This window comes from Eptesicus fuscus, chromosome 11 (genome assembly GCF_027574615.1).
Source record: "Eptesicus fuscus isolate TK198812 chromosome 11, DD_ASM_mEF_20220401, whole genome shotgun sequence".
Lineage (NCBI taxonomy): Eukaryota > Metazoa > Chordata > Mammalia > Chiroptera > Vespertilionidae > Eptesicus > Eptesicus fuscus.
Window position 1 is genome coordinate 49,389,718 of NC_072483.1, and position 23,483 is coordinate 49,413,200.

General features: G+C 47.5%; 1 protein-coding gene across 8 annotated transcripts in view; it reads left to right on the top strand.

The window, feature by feature from the left end:
- Window positions 1–23,483, top strand: part of RAPGEF4 (Rap guanine nucleotide exchange factor 4) — a 114,552-nt gene that overhangs the window by 79,555 nt on the left and 11,514 nt on the right. For 2 of the 8 annotated variants that reach the window (XM_054723395.1, XM_054723389.1), the window contains 10 exons: window positions 406–436; window positions 652–730; window positions 2,132–2,278; window positions 3,984–4,081; window positions 8,969–9,094; window positions 9,513–9,691; window positions 12,757–12,847; window positions 16,593–16,643; window positions 17,423–17,510; window positions 17,918–17,982. In XM_054723395.1, the coding sequence (XP_054579370.1) occupies window positions 406–436; window positions 652–730; window positions 2,132–2,278; window positions 3,984–4,081; window positions 8,969–9,094; window positions 9,513–9,691; window positions 12,757–12,847; window positions 16,593–16,643; window positions 17,423–17,510; window positions 17,918–17,982 (955 nt within the window). The remainder of the gene's footprint in view (window positions 1–405; window positions 437–651; window positions 731–2,131; window positions 2,279–3,983; window positions 4,082–8,968; window positions 9,095–9,512; window positions 9,692–12,756; window positions 12,848–16,592; window positions 16,644–17,422; window positions 17,511–17,917; window positions 17,983–23,483) is intronic. The other 6 variants (XM_054723390.1, XM_054723393.1, XM_054723391.1 and 3 more) reach the window with 4 other exon arrangements.

The window sequence follows — 23,483 nt, forward strand, 5'->3', positions numbered from 1 at the left end:
ATGCTCAGTGGCATCGAAAGGAAGTTTGAGGGGGGACATTCACTTTCTACTGCCAAACTGTTGATATTTGCGTCCTCTCAGTGAAAACATAGGCTTTCACGTGGCGTTCCTGAGCCACGGATTAAGCACTGCAGGGAGTGTGTGCTGCTAGGTAGACTTTGAGACCTAGACATCAGGGCTTTTCACATCCGTTCTGCTGGGGATCTGCCTGCGGCAAGCGCTCATCTCTCTGCTGGGTCCTGCATGCTTTGGTCTCTTCATTTTAAGATGAGGAGGCTCAGATCGCCTCCTGAAGGGATGCTGTGGTTTCATTTTTCTAACGTAAGATTAAAGCCATATACAAGTGAAGCAATTTCAAATAAGAGTACCAACGGTATTAAATAATGTGCTCTCTGTTTCTCGTAGTTCAGAAGATGCAAAGAACCCACAAAAGAAGGTAAGTGGCGATGGATTCGGATTCTCTAATTGTCTGTGCCCTGTGAAATGACAGTTCTCCAGGCATGTTCTATTGCAACGCATAGAAGTGATGTTTTCATCAATACCAGATATGTTTTCTTCATTTCTGACTGCTTCTCAGGTGTGATTCCTTTGAGTTGCAAATGTGCACCAGCCGCTCTCCCTTTAAGGCAGTTACTGTTATTATTTTTGCAGCACAAAGTTCTTTTGCAACATTTCAACACAAGCGATGAGAGAGCCCAGAAGCGCCAGCCTATCCGTGGCTCTGACGAAGGTGAGATTCTCTCCCAGCTCAGGGTTGTTTAGATTATTTGAATGAAACCTTCCCCTGGGAATCATCACCGTGGACCCACAGAATAGCTTTTCTTGGGGTGCCTCTTTGCACTTCAAAGGGTTTGCCTGGGGCGCCCTTTTGCATTCCGATTATCTATGTTCTTGAACCCTGTGCCCGGAGCTGAGGTGCTCATCCACACTTCCTGACGCTGCCTCTCTCCCTACCACCTGTCCTGGGAGGGAAGAAAGGTCATCTCAGGCACCAGGTGTCAAGGTTGCCCACCTCTGGGAAGAGCCGGCAGGAAAGTAGGTGGCACTTTGCCGACGCCTAGCAGAGGTGGGGGGCCAGGGTCATTTGCAGAGCAGGGCTCCTACCCCAGGGGAGGCCCTGGCCCCGAGCCCAGCCTCGTGCGTGAGCAGCCACCAGGGAGGTGCAGAGGATGGCCATTATTATTTGGTTGTTTAAGATTTTTTCCAAAAAACAAAACAAAATGAAACTAATAACAATGACCAAATTTTTTTATTTTAACTCACAAATGAACCTTGGAATTTAGGAGAGCTTCTAAACCCACGCATGACAGTAGCTAGAATTGCTTCCAGGATTTGTGTGTTCAGAGGTGAGCCTGTGGGTGCCACACACGTATCTGCTGACTTAAACGCCACCCAAGCTATGTGGCCCGGCTCCAAAGTACACAAACCAGTGACCAAGAGAGCAGCGCCGGCAGCCGGTGTTGACTCCTCAGGCAGAAGCGCTCCTGTTTGCAGAGGTGTCACTGTTGCCCGCCCCGGCCACACCAGGCAGCAGTAACCTGGTCATCAGCCTATAACACAGCACTCCCCGTATTTGTGAGAAAAGAAAGGCTCCCAGACAGGGGCAGACCCAGAAAATTGACATGCTTCTCATTTTCCCCCATGATCTGTTTGTGGGTTTTCACAAGTACTCTGTTGTTATTGTTTTGTTTTTTTTTATATTTTTTTTATTTGATTTCAGAGAGGAAGGGAGAGAGAGAAAGAGATAGAAACATCAATGATGAGAGAGAATCATTGATTGGCTGCCTCCTGCACACTCCCTACTGGGGATTGAGCCTGTAATCCAGTCATGTGCCCTGACCAGGAATTGAACCATGACCTCCTAGTTCATAGGTTGATGCTCAACCCCTGAGCCACACCTTCTGGGCTGTTATTGTTTTTTAATTGGAGACCGTGCACCTATTCTGAGACCAATGCTAAGGGTAAATTCTAGAAGGGGACAGGCATAGGTATAGATGAGCCCAAATAAATATAATAGTAAGAAGGCAAGGTGATGCAAATTTTGGAGGATGTCTAAGCATTTTGCATAGCTTATGGTTTTCTTAAGAACTCCTAAGACTGATTGACCACATTGCTGCTGCCTTCCCAACAGTTCTGTTTAAGGTCTATTGCATGGACCACACCTACACAACCATTCGGGTGCCGGTGGCCGCCTCGGTGCGGGAAGTCATCAGCGCAGTTGCGGACAAGCTGGGCTCCGGGGAAGGCCTGATCATCGTCAAGATGAGCTCCGGAGGAGGTAACAGTCTCACTTAGTACTTGGAGCTTCTGCGAAATGGGATATCCCATCCAAACAGAAACCCCAGGAGTGAGTGTGGCCCTTCCAAGTTGATTTAAAGGGACAAGTTGGTGCTGTGTGTCCTGCCGTGAATAACGGAGGTCACGTGGTTAGAAGTGAGCTGGGTAAGTGCCCACTCTACAGCAGAAAGAGGGAAGCGATCGAGCTGAGGCAGCTGGAACTGAGGGCTCTGGTGTGGATGTCAGCCTGGAGTTCTTTCCATACAAACCCTACAGAAAAAGTGCTCAAGGCCTTGGAGCTCTGAGAACCATGGACCCTAAGAGAGGTCCATGACACGCTAAAGTCTGAAGTTGGAGCTGGCCACAGGCTAGTTCTTCTCAGCTGATGATGGTCCCCCTCCTCGTGAGGTAGCCCTGGAACCTAGGTCATCAAACCACAGGAGGAGTATTTTCCCCATGGGATTACTTGATTATTCTCTGCTTTCCTGAAATGTCATTCATCATATATTTGCTGGCCACTCAGTGTGTCTGTGACAGGAGAGGAGGGCTGGACACAGTCTATGCCTCCAAGGGGCTCCCAAGCCGGTGAGGAGGTAAATTAAATAAACCGTTACAGTCCATGGCAGCAAGAGGCTAGGAGTGGTCAGCCTAGCATGTGTGGCCATGAGAGCCTGGAGGAAGGAGCAGTAAGGTTCCTTTATCCAGCAGTGATGTGACAGCCATTTGGGGAATCTTTCAGGATCAGGGGAGCCATTTCTGCCACCTTTGAAGACAAATGATGCCACCGATGTAGAATTTGAAGTGCATGCTGGACTCTCCCAATGTTTCTCCTCCCACTTCTGTCCCAGTAGCCCAGAGCACAGGAGGCCTGTCCTCACCCACCCTCTGTGCATTCTTCCCACCGCTGTCAGTCCCTCACTTCCTCAGCTTCCCCCAGATGGCAGTGCTCCCTGAGGACCCCTTCCTTTGCTCGATTCCCTTTCTGAAATGGTACCTTTCCCCCTTGCACATGCTGCCTAGCCTCCTCCCTGCTGCATTCCTCTCTCCACTTCTCACCCTCTGATAACACAAGTGTCTTGGTCACTGCCTCCTCACTATGATGTCAGCTCCTTCTGAACTAGGATTTTTTTCTGCATCATTCCCTTCTGTATCCTCATTGCCTAGAGTAGTGTCCAGCATGTAGTAAATGCTAAATAAACGAATGAACTAATTTTAAAATACAGAAGGCTTAATGCAGGTAATGCAATTGTCCTCCGAATTTAGAAATAAGTGAAAAATAACAATAAACTTTGCACCTAAAGTCATATGGGGTCTCAGAACCCTCTGCCTACGTTTTCCAAAAGTGATCTTTCCATCTCCAAAGCCTGGGTGTGATTCCCACCCGGAAAGATAACTTGTCATATAAATAGCAAGTGTGGCTTTGTATGTAATTACAGCTGCAGCACAGAACTGGGTGCGTTGACCCTCGGGTATTTGCAGACCTGTTGGGTTTTTTTTTTGTTCTTTCTGATGGCATCCTGAGTGCCGAGTGCCTGTGTGCGCGCTGTGGCCTTTTTATTCAGCGGGCCCCTTCAGCGCTGTATTTTATGCAGTCACTTTGCGTGTCCCGGTAATTCACCGAGCTGGCAATTTGTTGGTGTGATTAGGGCAGTGCAGCAAATCTCAGATGCATTTAATAGGCAATCTCATGCTTTTTATGTTCACAGAAAAGGTGGTGCTCAAACCTAATGATGTTTCAGTATTTACGACGCTCACCATTAATGGACGCCTGTTTGCTTGCCCGCGAGAGCAATTCGATTCACTGGTAGGTGTGGGTGGCCCCTCCGAGCAGCGTCTGCAATCAGAAAAACTTGTCTGCAGCTTCACTCGGCAGCCATGCTGAACCTAGTTGCTAAAAAAAAATCTCGAATGCTACTTGGTTTCTTTCCTTTTCTGCGGTTTATTGGGTAAGCCTCAGGTGTTCATTTGAGATGCTCTGAGCTTTAGGTTTTCCTTTGTGGCATAAGCCAAGTAGCACCACTATTGGGGCGTAATTCAGCTTTCAGAACTCTGTAGTAATTAACCTCCTTGAAATATCCCCCAATTAATTATTAATATTAAAATATGAATAGTTAGAACAGGATAAAAATAATTTTAAAACAAGCTATTCGGATTCATCATACTTTGGCAAACCCCCCTCCAGTCTATGAAAATGACTGTTCCCCAAAAGTGTCCTGTGTAGGAAACACCAGGGGTCACAGTCTTCCCTACCTCTCTGAGACACTGGTTCCCAGCCACACAGAGCTCTCGGTGAATACGGGATTGATTGGGCCGTAAAATAATTGAGGAGCCTACTCTCTTTTATGCAGGCGGTAGGGTGCATTTCTATTTATCCTATAAAAATTAGGCATGGAGGCGAGTAGCTATTAAAGTGCCTTGTGTGTGTGCATGGGGGGTTGGAGGGGTGGGGGGGATACCTCACAAAGCCTGGTACAATTCAGAGGATAGAGGACTTGTTTTTCCAACTTTGAACATTCAGGGGCTAGGGGTGAACTGCATTGCATTTGGGGGGAGCATTTAACTACATCACTGCATGAATACCTTCAAGTTTCCAACTAGATATTATAGGTAAATCAAGATTTCCCTCCTTGGACTTTTAGAGGTTGTTTTCTTCCTCGTAATTCTGGCGTTCTGGGTTGGGGAGAGCCACTTTGCACGCTCTAGCACAGCTCAGCGGATTTTGCAATATCTTGACTTCACCTGGAGAGGAACTTAGCCACGCAGCCTTAGTCCTCTTGCTGCTCCCTCCTGGGTCGTGGCCCACGAACCCCCTTGCCTTTCCTCCACCACCAGCAGCACTAAAGGATCTGAGTCTGCTCACTGTCCTCTTCATATGTCTTTTAATCATCTACATTATCTGCTTTCTAAAAAACGAATATTTCCCATGGAGGGAGTAGGCAGCAGTAATGTTGTAAATGAGTCATGCTGCCCTCGCCTGGAAATGAAAGCCGTCAGAAGCCCGCTCCGTGCCGCCGCGGGGGTGCTGCGGGATGAGTTGGCCGCATGATGCTCAGGCCGCTCCTGCCAGCTGGTTCCTGGCCACAGTGCGCAGGGCCGCGGTGTCCAGACGGATCTCGTGGACGGTCTCCAGCTCCCTGGGGGGCAGATACTCACTCGTAAGCCTCTGTTTATTTGCACATCATCCCACAGCCTTACAAGTTCTTAGTCCTTGCTCGGCTTCCATTTTAAGGCCTGAGCAATTGAAAGGAATTTACTTTGCAACAAGCACCCGGGACGTGAACTTGTTTTATCTTTTTCTGCAAGTTATGCCGTCAGACTAACTTACCGGCCTCACAAAACCGAACATGTGCAGCTCCTTCTCCGGCTTTCCAAAGATTTCTTTACGGACAGTCCTTCTGGGAACAGTGGTGCACCGGGCCCCTCTGCAGTCCAGAATGCCGGCCAAAGCCTGGGCGCCATCGGCCTACACTTAGGAAGTGTCTGTTTAGCGCTCGGTGCTGTGCTCGCTCCTGTGTGGCCCTAGACTGGCATCCCTATGACAGTTACTACGAGACTAAGAGAAGCAGCCAAGAACAGAACAAATCCTGGTGCTAAACTGTGTTGTCTGGAATTAGTAGAGTGCCAGCGATTTATCCTAGTTGGTTACGGGCATGGATTCTGGAGCTGTAAATGCTCTTGACATTTTGTTGAAGCATCACTATTAGTACAGAGCCAATTATTGTAAGATCCCACCGTACTGTGGTTTGGTTCTACTTGGATCCATTCCAACCATCTGCAATACCTGGAGTGACATAGTGGGCACTAAATAAACATTGATGTTTATTTAGTGCCCACTATGTCACTCCAGGTATTGTAGATGGTTGTGGCTCTGGGAACTCACCAGGTAATGAGGGACACCAGCGTGGAATGAGAACTTAGTGCGGCCAGTGAGAACCCAGAGTGAGTCACGCATTGTGTGGGAGCGCGAGGAGAGAGGGAAGCTGGGACGGCAGCTGACTTTCACCATCTCTTTGTCACTGACAATCAGCACATCCTCTTTAGGTCTGAGTTTCCTCATTTGGAAAGTGGGAGGGGAACAGTGCTATCCTCTCAGTCTCCACCACCCAGGCCTAACAAAGAAACCAGCTCTCAACAAAGAGAAGGGCAGGAGTCTGGGCGTGCTGTGCCTCCGGGCAGGCAGTTTCCAGGTCTGTGTGTGCAGCGCAGACCCTGCAGAGGCCCCGCTGGGCCTCCCCTGCAGGAAGTTTCCACAGGGACGTCTGCGTGGCAATGGCCCGAGGAGATGCTCTCTGGGCCCAGGGTCAGCAAGTCCATCCCCCACTTAGACAGAGGAGCCTGTGGCTGCTCACATCGGAGTTTCATGGAGGGAAGGGGTCAGCCTGTCCTTGGCCAAGAAGGGAGGAGGCTCGCTCGATGAGCCCTGCCCACTGAAAAAAGGCAGAGATTCAACAGGGCTTTCTGTTATTCTCGCAGAAGGGAAGCAGGAATGATAGACCCGTATCCACAAGTAAAGGAACTTTGCCTATTTCTTTATGTTGGCATCTTCCCTGCAGTTGTTGGGTTCATGTGTCCCCTCTGTGAGAAGCCCTGAAGCCTCAAGGGCAAGAGACAGGGATGTGGGCCCACTGAGGAGAGTGGACCCGTGGTATAGAGCGGGAGGGCAGCTCCACAGAGGAGCAGAGGGGCTGTGGTCATAGTTGCAATTGTGAGAGGAAGGGAGAAAGTGCAGGGCCAGTCTGAGCCTGAGAGGCGTCCTCAGACCGAGCTTCTAAAGCTTCCCCAGCTTTTCTACCTCACACCGACCTGCCGGAAGCCACCCTCCTTACCTACGTCCATAAGCTACTTGCCTGTCAGCTTCAGGCTGGCTCCCTAAGTTTCAGGACTTTGACATCATTGTCTGTCTTCCCTGCCCTCTGTCCCAGCATAGAGCAAATCAGGAACAACAGTATTCACCTCTTCCATCCAGGTGCACTCATCACCTGGTCCTGCACCTTTGCAGTGCTCCACACATCTAGGAAAGGGACTAATTGGGGGGGGGGGGGGGGTAAGGGGCCTCGCCTGTGCCAGGCACTGTGCTTATGAGCAACACTTCAATTATTCCCATCCAGTCCTCTCAGCATGCCTAGATCCTAGGCACTGTGATCTCAACTTGCCGGAGCTGGCAACCAACATTCGGGAGGTTAGGGAATCAATCCAAGTCTGTAGTTAGAGTGGGGTTTAGGTTTAGAATCTGTTACTCTGTGAAGCTGGCACTAACCTGGCCTATCACAAAACCCCAACGCCCCATCCTGTACTCAAAGGCCTTCTAAAAGCTGGCCCTGAGCTCTGAGTTCCTGCCAAGCAAGACTGATGGCAGCGTCCCCACCTCGGTGCCTCCCTGGCCATCTTTAAGCTATAGCACACCATCCCGGATGCTCAGGGGAATCCTCGCTGTTCTAACCCACCCAGAGTTTGCCTGCTTCGTCTTCCAAAGCCCGGCTTCTTTCTCCAAGAACCTCTTCAGCCCATACTTCATTCCAAATGCCCACTAACTCTCCAAAAGCCCGTTCACGCTCTCCCACCTGGTCATCTGTGTGTCTGGGAGTCAGGTGTGTGTTGATGCCTCTGTCTGCCCCGTATACGTGCAAATGAACGGCAGCAGTTGACCCTTGATGTGCAGGATGGTACTTGCTGGTCAGGGCACACTCCTCTCTTAGATGCCAACTTTCAAATGCAGGGACCACCCACATCCTGAATATGTCATTTCTTTAGTGCCCAGAATACAGTGGGCATTTATAGAGTGTAACGGTTAGGGGTGATGATAATAGTGATGATGGTACAACTTGTACAGTGTTAGTACTTCCAGTCTAAATACTGAATATCCATATGTGGCATACATGATACGAAGGAAATGCTTGTTCACTTCCTATGACTTTTATAACTTTGTACTTACATTATAGAGGGATAGGTGTTAATATTTTATACATGTTTCCAATGTATATGAATCATTTGTTTTACTAAAGAAAGGACTCTAAATCACTTCTCATCAAGTAAAATGACATAAGTAAGTTGGTTGGAAAGTTCTGACTGAGGGACTTCCAGAGAGTAGCCGAGTTTGGTTTGCTGATACCTTGGCCCAAACCACCAGGCCCATGTGAGAATCGTCCTTTGCACGGCATCTCCCGGAGAGGGGATGAATCACAGCACACAGAGCCCCGTCGCCTGTAACCCCAGGCGACGTGCTGTAAGAGATGGAGCTGTGGCAACTCAACCACAGTCACCAGCCCCGGCCGGGTAGGTAGTAACCAGCCCTGTGGCTAGAGAGCGGTGCCCGCTTGGAACAGCTTCACTGGGCAATCGGAGGGGAAAGCCTCCAGGAACCTCTCCCATCTCTACCAGAGAAAAGGCATTGTTTCCAGGGAGCTCCCAGGCCCAGGCAGGAAGGAGCCTCCCCGTCACGCTGCTCTGAATCTGACTGGTGACGTCCACCTGTTCCAGCCAGTGAACTGATCGGAGTGTCCGTGATGACTAGAGAGAGGGCACCGGAGTGAGTGAGCGTTGGGAGTGAAGGCATCCGTGCCCTCTGGGTAAAAGCAAAGTTCCAAGATGTTCCCGAAAGCCTTACCCGAATCCTCTCCCCTCCTTAAAGCAGTCAGCAGCAAGTGCTCGGCTGTTTTGAGATGCTGATATATTTTTGTATGATTATTCATAGACTCCCTTGCCAGAACAGGAAGGCCCAACTGTCGGAACAGTGGGAACTTTTGAACTGATGAGCTCGAAAGATTTAGCATACCAGATGACAATTTATGATTGGGAACTCTTCAACTGCGTGCATGAGGTAAGCCGCTTGATTGAGAGCGTTAGCAGGTACACAGCCATTCCCGCGGACGCTGCTGGCATCGCTCAGCTGCAAATGCTAATGCTGGCTGCAATGTGGAAACCACATGATCGCTGTTTTAATACTCAGTTTATTAATAAAGCCTGCCATAAAGTCTTTGAGTGTTAAAGGAAAATCTGCATGATTTACGGTAAGCTCTGTGTCCCTGAGTGCATGGAGCCAACAGCACCTAGTTGGTCGTTAATGTATTTCACAAGCCTCGTTGAAGCCCTTCGGGCCCAGAGGGCAGGCGGAATCCTGGCCCCTGATTACGTCCACATTCCCTGACCAGCGCTGATTTGTTTTGACAAAGAGAGAAGCCTCGCTGGTGTTTTGATTGAAAAGCAAAGAAGTGACATTGTTTTCCTTTCTCTTCTAGCTGGAGCTAATCTATCACACATTTGGAAGGCATAATTTTAAAAAGACCACAGCAAACTTGGATTTGTTTCTGAGGAGATTTAATGAAATTCAGTTTTGGGTTGTCACCGAGATTTGCCTTTGTTCCCAGCCCAGCAAGCGTGTTCAGCTCTTAAAAAAATTTATTAAAATAGCAGCCCAGTAAGTATCATTAGCGTGGGAAGAGAAAAGTGTTGGAGCTGCGTCTTCATGTTGTTCTCTCGGTCTACACCTTAAAAAGAAAAGCAAGATACAGGGTCCCCTTGTGCACCAGGATCAACCACGGGGGCTTAAGAATAATCGCACTCTTGTAAAAGATGAATTCCATCCTGTTTTTTGTCATAGTTGACAGCATTATATAAATTAACATCTCACAGCACTGATGCCGGGGCCGAAATCGTGACCCCTTTTTTGCTCTGAACTAACTCAGACTTCGTGCCTCCTTCGGTGTCGGCCAAGTTCTGTTGTGGAAAGTTCTGTTTCAGGAGGCCCTTGAAGTCGGTGTCCAACATGGCGCATTCTCACCAGTAGAGGGCAGTAGGCACACGCACTTCCAACTCAGCCTGAATAAAATTGGTAAAATGCACAACGGCGAGCTAACCTGGTACAGGAAAATCATCTCCATAACCATCAGAAAAAGCAAGCATCTTATAAATATTCTATTTAAGAGCACTTCATGGGAAACAATTTATTTACTGCGGGGGCCAGTTAGATTTCTCCCTGACCTGAATTTAATCTTCTGCTATTTAGATAGGCCTGACAACCTCCTGTTTACGTCCATGTTTTTGGGATCACCACAATGCTAAAAATAAAACGCTAAATGTGGCCTGTGGCTGGGAGACGTCTTTCCTTTCTGAATGCAGGGAGCTGGGGGCGCAGGAAGGTGGGGTGCACAGTGATCCCCGCCAGGCGATTTTCTTGAGCCAAACAGTTTAGATCCCATACAGAGGCTGATTTCCGGGGCTAAACAAAGAAGTCAGTGCTGCTTGACATTATATACGTATCGGCTTGCCAAATGCTTATAATTTTTTTTTTTTTGGCCAAAAATTTGATAGTTCCCCAGGATATCCAAATCCCCTGGATTCAAATGCTGGTGTCTCTTAATTTGGAAAAGCTTCCCCTTTGAAGAAAGATTTGGTAAGAGGTTGCTTATGAATTTCTGGTTCAGAGTGTAGCCACTTTCCCTCGGAGCCTGAATAGCCTTGTCGCAAAGGACAAATGCCTTCACATGTTTGGAAGGAGATGATTATGGAAACTGTGACAATGTATGCCTTCCCGGTTCAGGGAGCACATTCCTCCTCCCCTCAGCCTGGCAGCGCTAAGGGCGGCCAGGGGACGAGAGAGGCAGTCTGCACACAAACGCGGGAGACCGGGAAACCGTGTGGGCCCAGCCCTGTGATTTTACAGGGCGACACAGCAGAGCGTCTCAGAGCGCAGGACTTCTTAAAAAACATTTTTGCCTTTCTTTTCTCTCCTCTTTCTGATTATGTAAATGAGTAGTGGATTTGACCTTCGGTTTTAATTGGTTTATCTTATTTAACCATTCTGAATCCCTGCTGTCCTACAGTGGCACTGTTCACACAGCCCCGAGGAGAAGATTGCACACGTTCATAAACCAAGAGCAACAGGCTGAGGTCTAAGCCCCGTGGGCATAGATACGTTGTCTGGTATTCTTAGAGAACCTTCAGCATATCCTGTTGAAGCTCTTTGACCTGCCCAGAGCTGTGCGGACTTGGGGGTCCAAATGTCATCATCCCCTTCTGCAGGTGAAGAGACTGAGGCATAGAGAAATGTCATGGCTTACTTAGGGGGTAGTCACTTGCCGACAGTGACCAGAGCAGTGACCAGAAAGGCAAGCCTGCGTCCTGCCTACTTTCTTTTAAGACCACATCGACAGGACAAAGGCGAGCGAGTGCACATGATCGTGCTCACTGCCTTCAGCCCTGGCCTGCTCGCGTTTCCACTGATGGGATCAGACACACTGGAGCGTCTCCGAAATGTCTTCCCGTTTCCACACAGACCATTGAAGAACCACTGGTTGCCATCTCTGCAAGAACAGGGCCAGCAAGTGCTACAAGTGAACTAGCCTTTTACAAAAATGTCATCCAAACAGGATTAGTTGTGATACAGTCCACTCAGATAGCCACGTTGATTTGGGGGAAGGGTTTGCGCTTACTGCAAAATGAGTTCTTCTTTCCCTTTTCAAGGAGCCGGTATGAAGTTGGGCTATTAATCCAAGTACCTGGGCTAAATATTGCCATTCTAATAAGTGTCTTTGGTCTTGCCCCACAAGATTCTTATTCCCAAATATATATTTAGAAAAGGTAACAATGGCATAAGTATAAATTCCGAATATATATTTAGAAAAGCTAATAGTGGCATAAGTATAGATTCAAAATGATCAGCTTCATTAACATCAATAAAACACAGGGAAAATAGGTTATTTCTTTTCTGGTCAATCGCTTAGGTGTTTTTTTCTCAGCTTTAAAACTCCTTGAGTCGATAGGGATCATGGCAGGTACATTGACCTTTTTGGATAGATGAGAAGCATTTGCAGGGCAGCTGGAAGTCGTGGTGGCTGCAGCACTGTGGTTTCCTTGTTCTCTCTCCAGAGGAGGTGCCCAGCTTCAGGCTACAAGTCCGGACCTCATCAAGGACATATGCTTTCTCTGTTCCCGTCTCATGAGATGTTTCCCTCGGGTCCCACGAGGCTTTCAGCAAGTTTTGGGGTATTAATAACCATCCCTAGGTCAGATATCTTAAAATTCCTTCTCAACACCTGGGCTTAGCCCAGCCGGAATGGCTCAGTGGTTGAATGTCGACCTATGAACCAGGAGGTCACAGTTGGATTCCCGGTCAGGGCACATGCCCAGGCTGTGCTCCATCCCCAGTATGGGGCGTGCCAGAAGTAGCCAGTCAGTGATTCTCTCTCGTCATTGACATTTCTCTCTCTCTCCCTTCCTCTCTGAAATCAGTAAAAATATATTTAAAACAAAAACAAAACCTGGACTTAGCCCAAACCATCGCCTTTCTAAAATTACCGTGAGAAACTAAACAGCAGAGCGTGGTCACCCACGTGGAGCTTACACAGTGCGTTACATCTATCGTTGCCCAGTCTCATAAAGGAGTCTTGACGAATATTAATGGCTATCAGCAAATAGAATGCTAATGTTGTTATCTCACTCAAAAGTGGCATTTTACTCAAGCATGTGCCTCTTGTGTTTCAGCTGTAAGGAGTACAAAAATCTGAATTCCTTCTTTGCCATCGTCATGGGACTGAGTAATGTTGCTGTGAGCCGCTTGGCACTAACGTGGGAGGTAAGCTGCAGCTGAGATCCAGCTGTGACTTTTGCCTTAAGAAGAAAAACACAGGCTCACCAGTGAGCTTTATGTGTAGAAATATCACTCACGCTCGTGTAACAATGGGAAAGGTGGGACACTTTGAGGGAGGTGACCTGTCTCCTTTTTCTAGTTGCCGCAGAGTGTGAGCTGAAAGAGGTACTGTCCTTTCGTGTGCGGAGGGGTTCTCAACTTCTCGGTCTATATAATGTAAATAATCCTAAGTCTCGTTCCTAGGTGTAATGGGAATCAACAACAAAGGTTTTGCTCATAGATTCCATTGTTCTCTGGGGTGTCTGCTTATTACCTTTGCAATAAACCTTATTTATAATTAAGAGAAGACAGAAGATCCTTTTTTTTTTTTTTTCCCTCTAAGTAGTCATTTTGCTTCTGGGGGAATTAGCCAGAAGGCCAACTGTTTGGCCCAGCCGAGTACCAACTGCCTGGCAGACCTCTCTGTGGACGGAGGAACAGCAGTTGGCTAGTAGTCAGTTTGGGGCAAAAGTTATGCAAGTGTATTATGAACTTCTGTAGCAAATATGATTAGAGGTTTATTGATAGTTGATCATTTATGCTAGGGGACATCTTCATTTTTTTTTCATTAGCTAAGTACTCAAAATGTGCCTCGGAGTGTGAATTGAAAAAGGTATTGTGTACGGAGTAGGTATATAGTCAAAGAAATACTAAGCTCTAAGAGAACATGCACACAAAAATAGACTCTTACTAAAAATAAAAAGTCTGTGCAAGTGGGACACAGGAAGAGGGCGAGAAGGAGATAACAGAGACTGGGTTTGCATTGGTGCTTCGGGCAGCTGATTGCATCACTAAATGTTTCCGTGAAAGGTTTCCTTCCCCATATCCCTTTTGACACTGTTTTCTTCAGGGGAAACGTTTAGAGGGCAGGTCCTCACACGTCCTTCTGTCTTGGTTTTCTCTTAAAATTCCAGGCAGATGCAGCACACAGCAGCTCATCCCCTGAATATAGGAATGAGGGCATTGGCGAGGCCCACGTGCCACGCAGCTGTGTCACCTTCCACCCAGAAGGACAGACTTAGTGCTGCCAGGGGAGCTGAGCGATGAAGCCACTGCGCAGGCTCCCCTGTCCTGAGCCCACAGCTCTCGGTCTCTCTGGAGACTTGCGGGGCGGGGGTCCCCCTCAGATTTCCCCAACCTGTTTCCAGCATCTGATCACCCCTGCCCCTAGAGTCCAAATGAGCTGGTTGGGATGATCAAAGAAGTATAAAGCCTCATAGGGGTCCGGAAGGCCCCGTGTAGGTACTGCCCGACAGCCGCCAGACATGAAGGCTGAAGCATGTGTTAAACACGGTCGGAGTCCCCTTTCCTCCTAAAGAGGAAAATGGAGGCTCATTGGGGGGGATGCAGTCAGCAAAGGCAGAGAGCTATCTGGCCAGTCCTCCTGTCTCGTGGGGAATAGGAAAGCATCCCTCATTCTGTGAGCTTCTGTTCTCTTCCTTGCATGTTGCTGGAAAGAGGAGATTAACCTTTCATCGTTTATAAGCCTTTATTTTTTTTTAAAGATGAATATAATTATATCACTCAGCAGAAAGATCTTTGATTTGGATTTATCTACCTGGACTTGCCAAGCACTCCCAAGGGCTTCCCTACAACTGCAGTGAGAACCGGATGGTGCACGAGCAGTGTGGGCACCAGCGCCTGACCCCCAACCACATGAAACTGTCCATGAGCAGACCAGAAAATCAAGTTAAACCACATGGCAAAGGCAGTGGATCAGAAGAGAAGGGCAAGGCCGATCAGAGATAAAGCACATGGCAGTGATAACCTGGAACAGGTCCTTGGCCCAGCAGTATTGACATTTGGGGCAGGATCATTCTCTGTGTGGGCTGTCCTGTGCATTGTAGGACACTTCGCAGCATCCCTGGCCTCTGCCTACTGAATACCAACAGCACCTGCCACCTCACCCCACCCCAATGACAACAAAAAATGTCTGCAGACATTACCCAATACCCAATATTCCCTGGGGTGTGCAAAAGTGCCCCCCGTTGAGCATCCCTGCTCTGGGGTGTAGGTAGATAATGGTATTAAGACCCAGAACATTGTTTTATTACCATATGCCTTCCTGCCTTTGACACAAAAGCCAGCTAAGTTAAGAAAGAGAACTAGTGTGAGAGGTCTAACCAAAATGAATTCATTCCTAATTTATAAAATGACCTGTGTTTGTGGAACGTTATCTCCTAGTACAGTGGTCGGCAAACTGCAGCTCGCGAGCCACATGCGGCTCTTTGGCCCCTTGAGTGTGGCTCTTCCACAAAATACCACGTGTGGGCGCGCACGTTCAGTGCGATTAAAACTTCGTGGCCCATACGCAGAAGTCGGTTTACGGCTCTCAAAAGAAATTTCAATCATTGTACTGTTGATATTTGGCTCTGTTGACTAATGAGTTTGCCAACCACTGTCCTAGTATGAAGATCTGGATACTTCCTGTGGGATGAGATCCTTGTGCCTCTTGATGCCCACCCCGCTTTCATCCCTTTGAACATCCCCTCTAGGCAAGGATATCAAGTTTCCCCGAAGCCTACATTGAAAATAGGCGCCAGGAAAATGAATTTGGCTTCCTAAAAACAAAATAATATATTTTACAATGACTAAGTGGGACTCTTTAAACTGACTCAGATATGAGGGGGAAAGAAGAAAGTTTTCCTGAGGATTGGTTGATGACGTCACTGTGCAGAGCAGAGCTGAGCTGGGAATCTCTGAGGCCCAGGACGGTCGGTGCTCCCAGAGCCGCAGGATGGCGAGCAGGTCATGCTGCTCTCTCTTGGGGTGGCCCAGCCGGAAGGGAAAAGCTCAGCTCTACTAAAAGCTTGGAACCTAAGCAGAGCCAGGTTCTCAACTTAAGCAGAGCCAGACCCGAAGATGGAAGACGTTTCAGTATCGACCTACTGCGGTAGATACACAGGGACAGTGAGTGGTGTTGAATCATGTGCCAGAGTATAAACATAAGGAATTACTAAGTTGGTGGGGCTGTCCATGTTTGTCTGACAGCAGGGCTGGGAAATCCTGTGGGGGAAATGCCTGGGTAGGGAAGCGTGGCGCGTACGGGAGAGGCAACAGGAAAGGAAGCAGGTGATGTGCATTCCAGAGGCTGTGACCACAGCCAGCTGTGTGACGTTGGGCATTTCACTGAAACTGTGGGACTTAATGTCTATAAAACACGGGTTGAATCTAGCCAAATACATATTTATTGAGCACCCACTGTGTTCCTGACACTTGTTGGTACTAAGGATACAGCAGTAGACAAAACTGGTGAAAATCCCTGTTCTCGTGTAGCTCGCATCATAAGGGAGAAGGCTTAAAAAGGGAAGTTTCTAAAATGTTTAATCCTACTATTTTCTGGTCTGAATTCCTAATTGTGGGAATCAGAGAGTTTGATTCCAAAACATCTGTAATCTGGGAATGCAGTTCTCTTTATGACTAATGCATCTCAGAAAACATTATAAACGCATGAAGACCAAAGCATCCATAGTTACTTTGGGTTCAACTAGGTTAGGAGTTTTAAAAGAGGAGTTCTCTGTATTCCAGAAGATTATCCTCAAGTGACGAGACAGATTACGGTCTGGCCTGTCCTAGAGCTGTTTGATTAAGAGCCAAAAGAAACACATTTCCCCCAGAAATGGTAGCACGTGATGCACATCTAGATATTGAACCTGACATGCGAGTGTGGCATTTTTCATTTCATTAACAGAAACTGCCAAGCAAGTTCAAGAAGTTCTATGCGGAGTTTGAAAGTTTAATGGTAAGTGACAGTGGCTCCTTTATTCTGTTCCCTGTCTGCATTAATCCAATGTCTGATTAGCTGAATTGAAGTTCTCATTTCAGAAATTTTATCTGTCCTTGTATGACTTTAAGAAGTTTATGATCCCGTTTTAGTGCTGCTAAAACAAGCATGTCTGACTAATGAATGGCACCCTCGGGAACTAACTTAAAGAGGACTTATGTCCCACATAAGGTCAATTTGTGTAACTAAGAAAAGCAGTGTAATAGGATCCTCTCCACCGAGCACAGGTTGGCTATGGGTTGGAAGTTGCATTTTTCTTGGCTTGCCAAAATTATTTTTCCTCACTGGCTGGGAGGTGTTAACAGACGGGAAAGGAGTGGGACTTGGCAGGAGTGATGGGATGGTTTCAGAAAGGGCAAGTCGGGACTGGCTATGCAAGGCAGAGAGGAGGGCGATCGGAACTCAGGGAAGGAGCAGCGCTTGGGGAGAAGGGATGCTCCTGGTTGAGGTTTGTTTTACACGTTTTATATTTGCAATCAAAGGAATCTCCCCCCTGGATCCCTATAGGCAAATCTCCCTTCAAACGTGAAAGGAAATAAAAAGCAAATTACTCTCAAGTCACATAAAGTTGTTTTAAAACACAAACCAGTTTGTTTAGCTAAGTCTTACCTTTCTTTTGTAGCTTCACTTGATCCCGAACTCCCTGATTGTGGGATGACAAGGCGGGGCGTGTTGGGAGGTAAAGGGAGTGGTGCATGTGTCATTAATTGCTCATCAGCCTCTCTGTTTCCCTGAAGGATCCTTCAAGAAACCACAGAGCCTACCGGCTGACAGTGGCCAAGCTGGAGCCTCCTCTCATCCCCTTCATGCCTTTGCTCATCAAAGGTAATTCCGAGAGAATGCACAGGCCACGCCAGCGATGAGTAGATGGGAAAGGAAATGAACAAGAGCCCCATCAGATGGATCTTTGGGGAAGAATGATCGCATCCTTCCACCTTCTGCATCTCCTCTCAATCTTGATTTTTCTGAAAGGGTTGGGAAGGTGATTGGAGGAGCAGGAATCCACAATTTGGAAGCCTCGATAGTAAAACAGAGGGTTGGTGGGGAAATTTTACTAACCTCAGGGAAAGTGCTTTAGAAAGTTAACCACCGAACATAAAAGGAACTATTGTCAGCTTTTTTCGACTGCAGTGTTATGCAAATCCTCCAGCATAATCTAATGGTGCTATTGTGGTTTCTTAGTGTGACATATTTCTGTTAGTGATCAGAATGTGACTTTTATTTCTTCGCAGATATGACATTTACTCATGAGGGGAACAAGACGTTCATTGACAATCTAGTCAACTTTGAAAAAATGGTACGTGCATGGTGTTGTTGGTTTTTTTTTCAAAAGAAATTTGCATCTGTACTAATAAAGGAAATAATTCTCCTATATGCTGCCATGTTAAAAGGGGAGTTACACATAAAGGAGTTTCGAAATCCTTGGTTCAAATTGGCTGCTAGTTTACTCTGTCAGTCTCTTTTGTGAGGTTGAATAGTATTTGTGCCGCGGCTCACAGCAGCGGCAGCTTTTACGCCGGTGCTTGGTCCTGGGCTGCCTGCTGCTAAAATGCAGAACGCGCCAGAGTGACTCCCGCGGCGTTGTTTTGCTGTAAGGTTTGTGGCACTTGCCTGCCCCAGGATGCCTTTGAAATGTTTACCTGCCGAACCTGACTTTAGTGCATGTAGGTAAAAGGCAACTCTATAGCCGATCTTTATTAGGGACTATTCATCTGAATGTGCATTGTTTGTTCCAATAAAGTTCACTGAAGTTCAGAGAGGGAACTTGAAAATCTTCATATCCAAACCCAAGATTTTTATAAAGAACACATGTGGAACTGGCACATATTCAGTATTTTTCAATCTTACTCCCCCCAAATAGGCTGTGTTTTCTGGCATTAGTTACTTTGCAGTTTATGTTCTTATCATAAAGCAGGTCGTGCCAAAACCCTTATTTAGCCGCCTAGTGCGTATTAATGGAATGCTCCATTGTCTTCCGAATCCTTTGGCGGCAGCCTGGATAGATGAGGTGTCAGTGTTGCATCTGAGGGTGAGCATCTGCCCGGGGCCAGGGTTTGCAGTGATGAATGTGGTTCTTGCAGGAGAAGCTAAGGGCTTGGAGTTTGGGACACATGAGGTTCGATTCTCAGCCTCATCACTTTGCAGGTACCCCTTCTCTGCCGGTCAGTTTCTCCAACAGAAAATGGAGATCGTGCCTCCTCCATCTATCCCTGGAGAGAGTGGGTGGGTCCAGAGTATATAAGTATTCCTGCGAGCAATACAGTGCGATAGAAAACTGTTCTTCTATTTGCTTCTTGAAACCCAGCTCGCCTGAAGGTTCCAGGAGAATTGGAAACACCCTGCAGTAATCCTATAAGGCTCACACCATTTGACTTTGGGAATGAGCTTATTGCAATGCCTGGTCTGAAAAAGAAGTGCAGCAATTGCTGGGCACTAGGTTCCCATGTCTTAAGCTTCTTAAGAAATAGCACATGAGTTCACACTCTTCAAAGATACTCTATCCTAGAGGGCAAATATTTTCTCAGCAGTCACCCCCTTACCCCTCGCTCCAAGGGCAGGGTCCGGACATCTCTATTACTGTGTCAGTTTAATAATTCTTTGGTCAAAGTTAAAAAAACACACACACATTCTTTGCTTACTTATTAGTATGAAAAATTAAACCTATTTCCCCAAAGAAAACCTGTTTTCCAGCAATGAGAGATTTAGCAAGTAGTTAAAGAACCTTCCGGTTGACTTATGCAGAAATGCAGATGGAGCGGTGGCTAAGCCAGCCATTTGACTATAAAATATACATGTGCAAAGAGGCATAGAAGTCGGCGTTTCCTAAAAGAGATGGTTGAACTTTTTAGAACTTTTGATCATTAAAGTTAACTAAACAGAACAAACAAGAACAGCAAAAATATCCATAAGGAGGATAAAAGTTGTTTCATCTGGGTTTTTAGATGCACCCATAACCTGCAAAGGCAAGGTCAAGATTGCATTCAGTGGACACTAAGGGAGTTCCCCTTCCCCATTTCTGCACTTCGTGCTCATAGCAGTGGATTCTTAGATGCCTAGCAGTGAGGAGAGAGGTCCTTTACCCCCTGCTCCAGGAAGAGTCCACTTTAAAAAAAACCCACATACACACACACACACACACACACACACACACACACACACACACACACACACTAGGGGCCCAGTGCACGAATTCGTGCACCTTGAAAGGAACTTTGGGCCACGAGGCTGCGGTGGGCACAGGGGAGAGTCTCAGCCCGTCCTCCGGGCCCCCGCTCTGCCCCTCCCACCGCGGCCCCTGGTCCCCTGTCTGCCAGCAGCCCTGCTCCTGCCACCACCGCTCCCACGCACTGCAGGCACAAGTCCCGCACACACACACTGATGGAGCGATTGGGGCTGGCGCCAGCAATGGGTGCGAGCAGGGCCAGAGCCATCAGCAGGTGCAAGTGGTGGCTGCTGCCCCGATCACCCCTCAGGAGCAGAGGGAAGTAGAGAAGCCTTCAGGAGCTATCAGGACTGGCAGCCGCCACTCACACCCTCTGATGGTGCCGAGCGATCGGGACCGGCGCCGAGCACCAGCAGTGGGTGCGAGCAGTGGCTCTGGCGCCAGCAGTGGGTGCGAGTGGGGCCATCGCCAGCAGCAGGTGCGAGAGGCGACTGCCAGCTCCAATTGACCTTCAGGAGCAGGGGGAGATGGAGAAGCCCTGAGGAGCAATCAGGGCCAGCAGCCACTGCTCGCACCCGCTGATGTAACAGGTGCGAGTGGGGCCGGTGCTGCCGGCAGGTGCAAGCACCAGGCAGGAGCAAAGAATTTTCAGTAACCACCAGAGGCTCACCCCGATGACAGCGACCAGCACCCCACCTTGGTCTGGCACCCCTGCTCACCTGCTTCACCATCCTGCCGCGGCCAACCCCCGCCATGTCCCATGTGTGCCCCCTGGTGGTCAGCGCACGTCATAGCGACCTGTTGTTTGGTTGTTCCAACGTTTGGTATATTTGCATATTAGCCTTTTATTATGTAGGATTATTGATTTCAGTGAGGAAGGGAGAAGGAAAGAGAGAAACATCAATGGTGAGAGAGAATCACTGATAGGCTGCCTCCTGCACGCCCCCCCACTGGGGATTGAGCCCACAATCTGGGCATGTGCCCTGACCGGGAACTGATGCTCAACCACTGAGCCATGCCGGTCATGTAGGAAGAGTCCACTTTTGCTTAAAAGCTACTGAATGACTAAAATAACAGTTCAGCTGCAATAACAGAAACTCAAATTAACAATGGCTTAAGCCAGATATGTGTATTTCTATCTCACATTAAAGTCCACGCCAGTATGGTAGCTCTATGCCAGGAGGCAGCCAAGTTCCAGAATTCTCTTCATTTCACCTTCCACATGGTCCCAGGGGGCGACCGCCAGGACCCCATTCCAATGGAGGGAAGGGGAAAGGGAAAAGGCAGATACACGCTTCTTCCCCGCAAGGCTAAGACTTGGAGTTGTACTCACCGCTCGGCTCACATTTTACTGGTCAGAAATTTAGTCCCATGCAAGGGAAGGTAGGATATGTAGCCCTTATTTGGGGGTATCCATGTGCCCCACTAAAAATTAGGGGTTTTTATTACTATGAGAGAGATGGGGAGGAAGGATACAGAAAGAGTACTGTTGGTTCTCCTGCAACTATAACGTTTATTTCATTTGATAAATCATGACTGTTTAATTTTACAGCTGCCCTTCCATGAGGTTACTGGAAAATGAAATATAATTTGAAAAGGTTTGATTATGGTTTTTAAACCTGGCTTTGACCAGCCTGGCACTTGTTGTCAACTGTCCAACTCCTCTTCATACCTCCCCCTTCCCCCCGCCCGAGCCCCCGTGCCACAGCCACGCCACTGCCACGTCCAACCCCCACTAGTGGCACTGTTATTCCTGTGTGTCTAGGGAAGGATGCAGCTCCCTTTTCAGGTTGCTGTGCATGCTGCTTCCCAGTCAACCACCAGCAAGGCCAAGGTGCTGTGCAGAGCTGGCAGCCTTTGTGGGGCTGGTCGGCTAAGTCCCCAGAAGGAGCCCCTGCCAGGGGTCGAAGTCACCGGGGGAGCCAGGGACACTGATGCCTTCCCGTGGCAGCAGCATGGCAGTCACAGCAAACGACCGTGCCAACCCTAAGTATTTTTATTTTGAACCTCTTCACCCGTGAGGTATGAAGTGAGGATTAGAGAATTTGTCGCATATTGGTTTTCAGGACTTGTGAGTAGGAACAAAAGAGAATTCACACTCTGATCCTTATGCAAAAATAAAAATAAAAAAAGGCAGACATTCTTTCATTTGGGGGGAACATAAAGGAGTATTCAAAAAAATGTTTGAATAAAGCCCTTTGTAGCTTTCTGTGGCGTGCATGAATATTTATAGCATTTAGGAGGTAGACTAGCAATGGATTAGAGGATAATATGCTGGCCGGCTGCCACTATCCCAGGCTGCATAAAGCATGCTGATAGCCACAGTTGCTACTGTATTAGGAGGTTGGTTCTATTTCAGACGTGCCCATATTTAGGTGTATTTATTTATGAATGTTATTTTAAGGTAGTCATTTTATTTGGAATGAGAGGCATGGGGCAAACTTCGGTACTTCTGGAAACATTAACAGAGGCTAATTCATGAAGGAAGAGAAATGTTTTGAATCCTTTTATTTTTGTATTGTGGGAGAAGGGAAAATTACCCCTTCCCGTCTTAATGCTTATGGCTGGTGGAATAATGAAAAAATGACATAAGGCAGATTAACAAGAGAAAATCAAATATAATATACATATACATATGGGGAATTCATATAAGCATGAAGAATTCCAAAGACAGTAAAGCAAAATAAGGCATATATCATCCTGGGCTAAGGAGAGGGAGGTAAGGATCTGGGATTTCAAAGGGAAATAAGCAGTTCACAGGGAGGTGAAAGGAGTTAATGTCTAGTGAACACATGTTTGCTGGGACATCTAGAGACAGTGGGACAGAGAGGACTTCGATCAAACAGACCTTGTGAGGTTGCTCCCTGTATATCACACCTCGTTCAGATTCAACTGTACAGTTGATGCTTGAAAACATGGGTTTGATCTGCGCTGATCCACTTATATGTGGATGTTTTGTCAATAAACATATAGTCTGCTCTTCATATCCCCAGGTTTCCACCAACGGATTCAACAAACCATGGGTTAAAAAAGTGTTTCTGATCCGCAGTTGGGAATCTGTGGATGTAGAGAGCCAACTGTATGCATTGTCCTACATCATTTTATACAAGGGACTTGAGCATCCTCGGATTTTGGTATCAGTGGGGTCCTGGAACCAAACCCTTGTGGATACTGCCAGATGACTATAGTTTAGTTTTGGGGGAGTCAAAAGTTATACCCAGATTTTCAACTGCACAGGGGTCAGCATTGCTAACCCCCAGGTGTTCAAGGGTCATCTATTGTTAACTCTGGTGATAGCTTCTTCCTGGAGCAGGCTTTCCATCTTAAATCTCTTAAGCAGTTAGAGGGAAGGTCAGAGGTTCTTCCCGAGCCTTCTGGGCCTTAAAAATAACCAGCATAAACCTGGCTGGTGTGGCTCAGTGGTTGAGCATTGACCCATGAACCATGAGGTCACTGGTTTGATTCCCAGTCAGGGCACATGCCTGGGTTTTGGACTTTATCCCCAGTGGGAGGAGGGGGGAGAGAGGATGCAGGAGGCAGCCTATTGATGATTCTCTCATCGTTGATGTTTCTCTCTCTTTTTCCCTCTTACTTCCTCTCTCTCTAAAGATCAATGAAAATATGTTTTTTTAAAA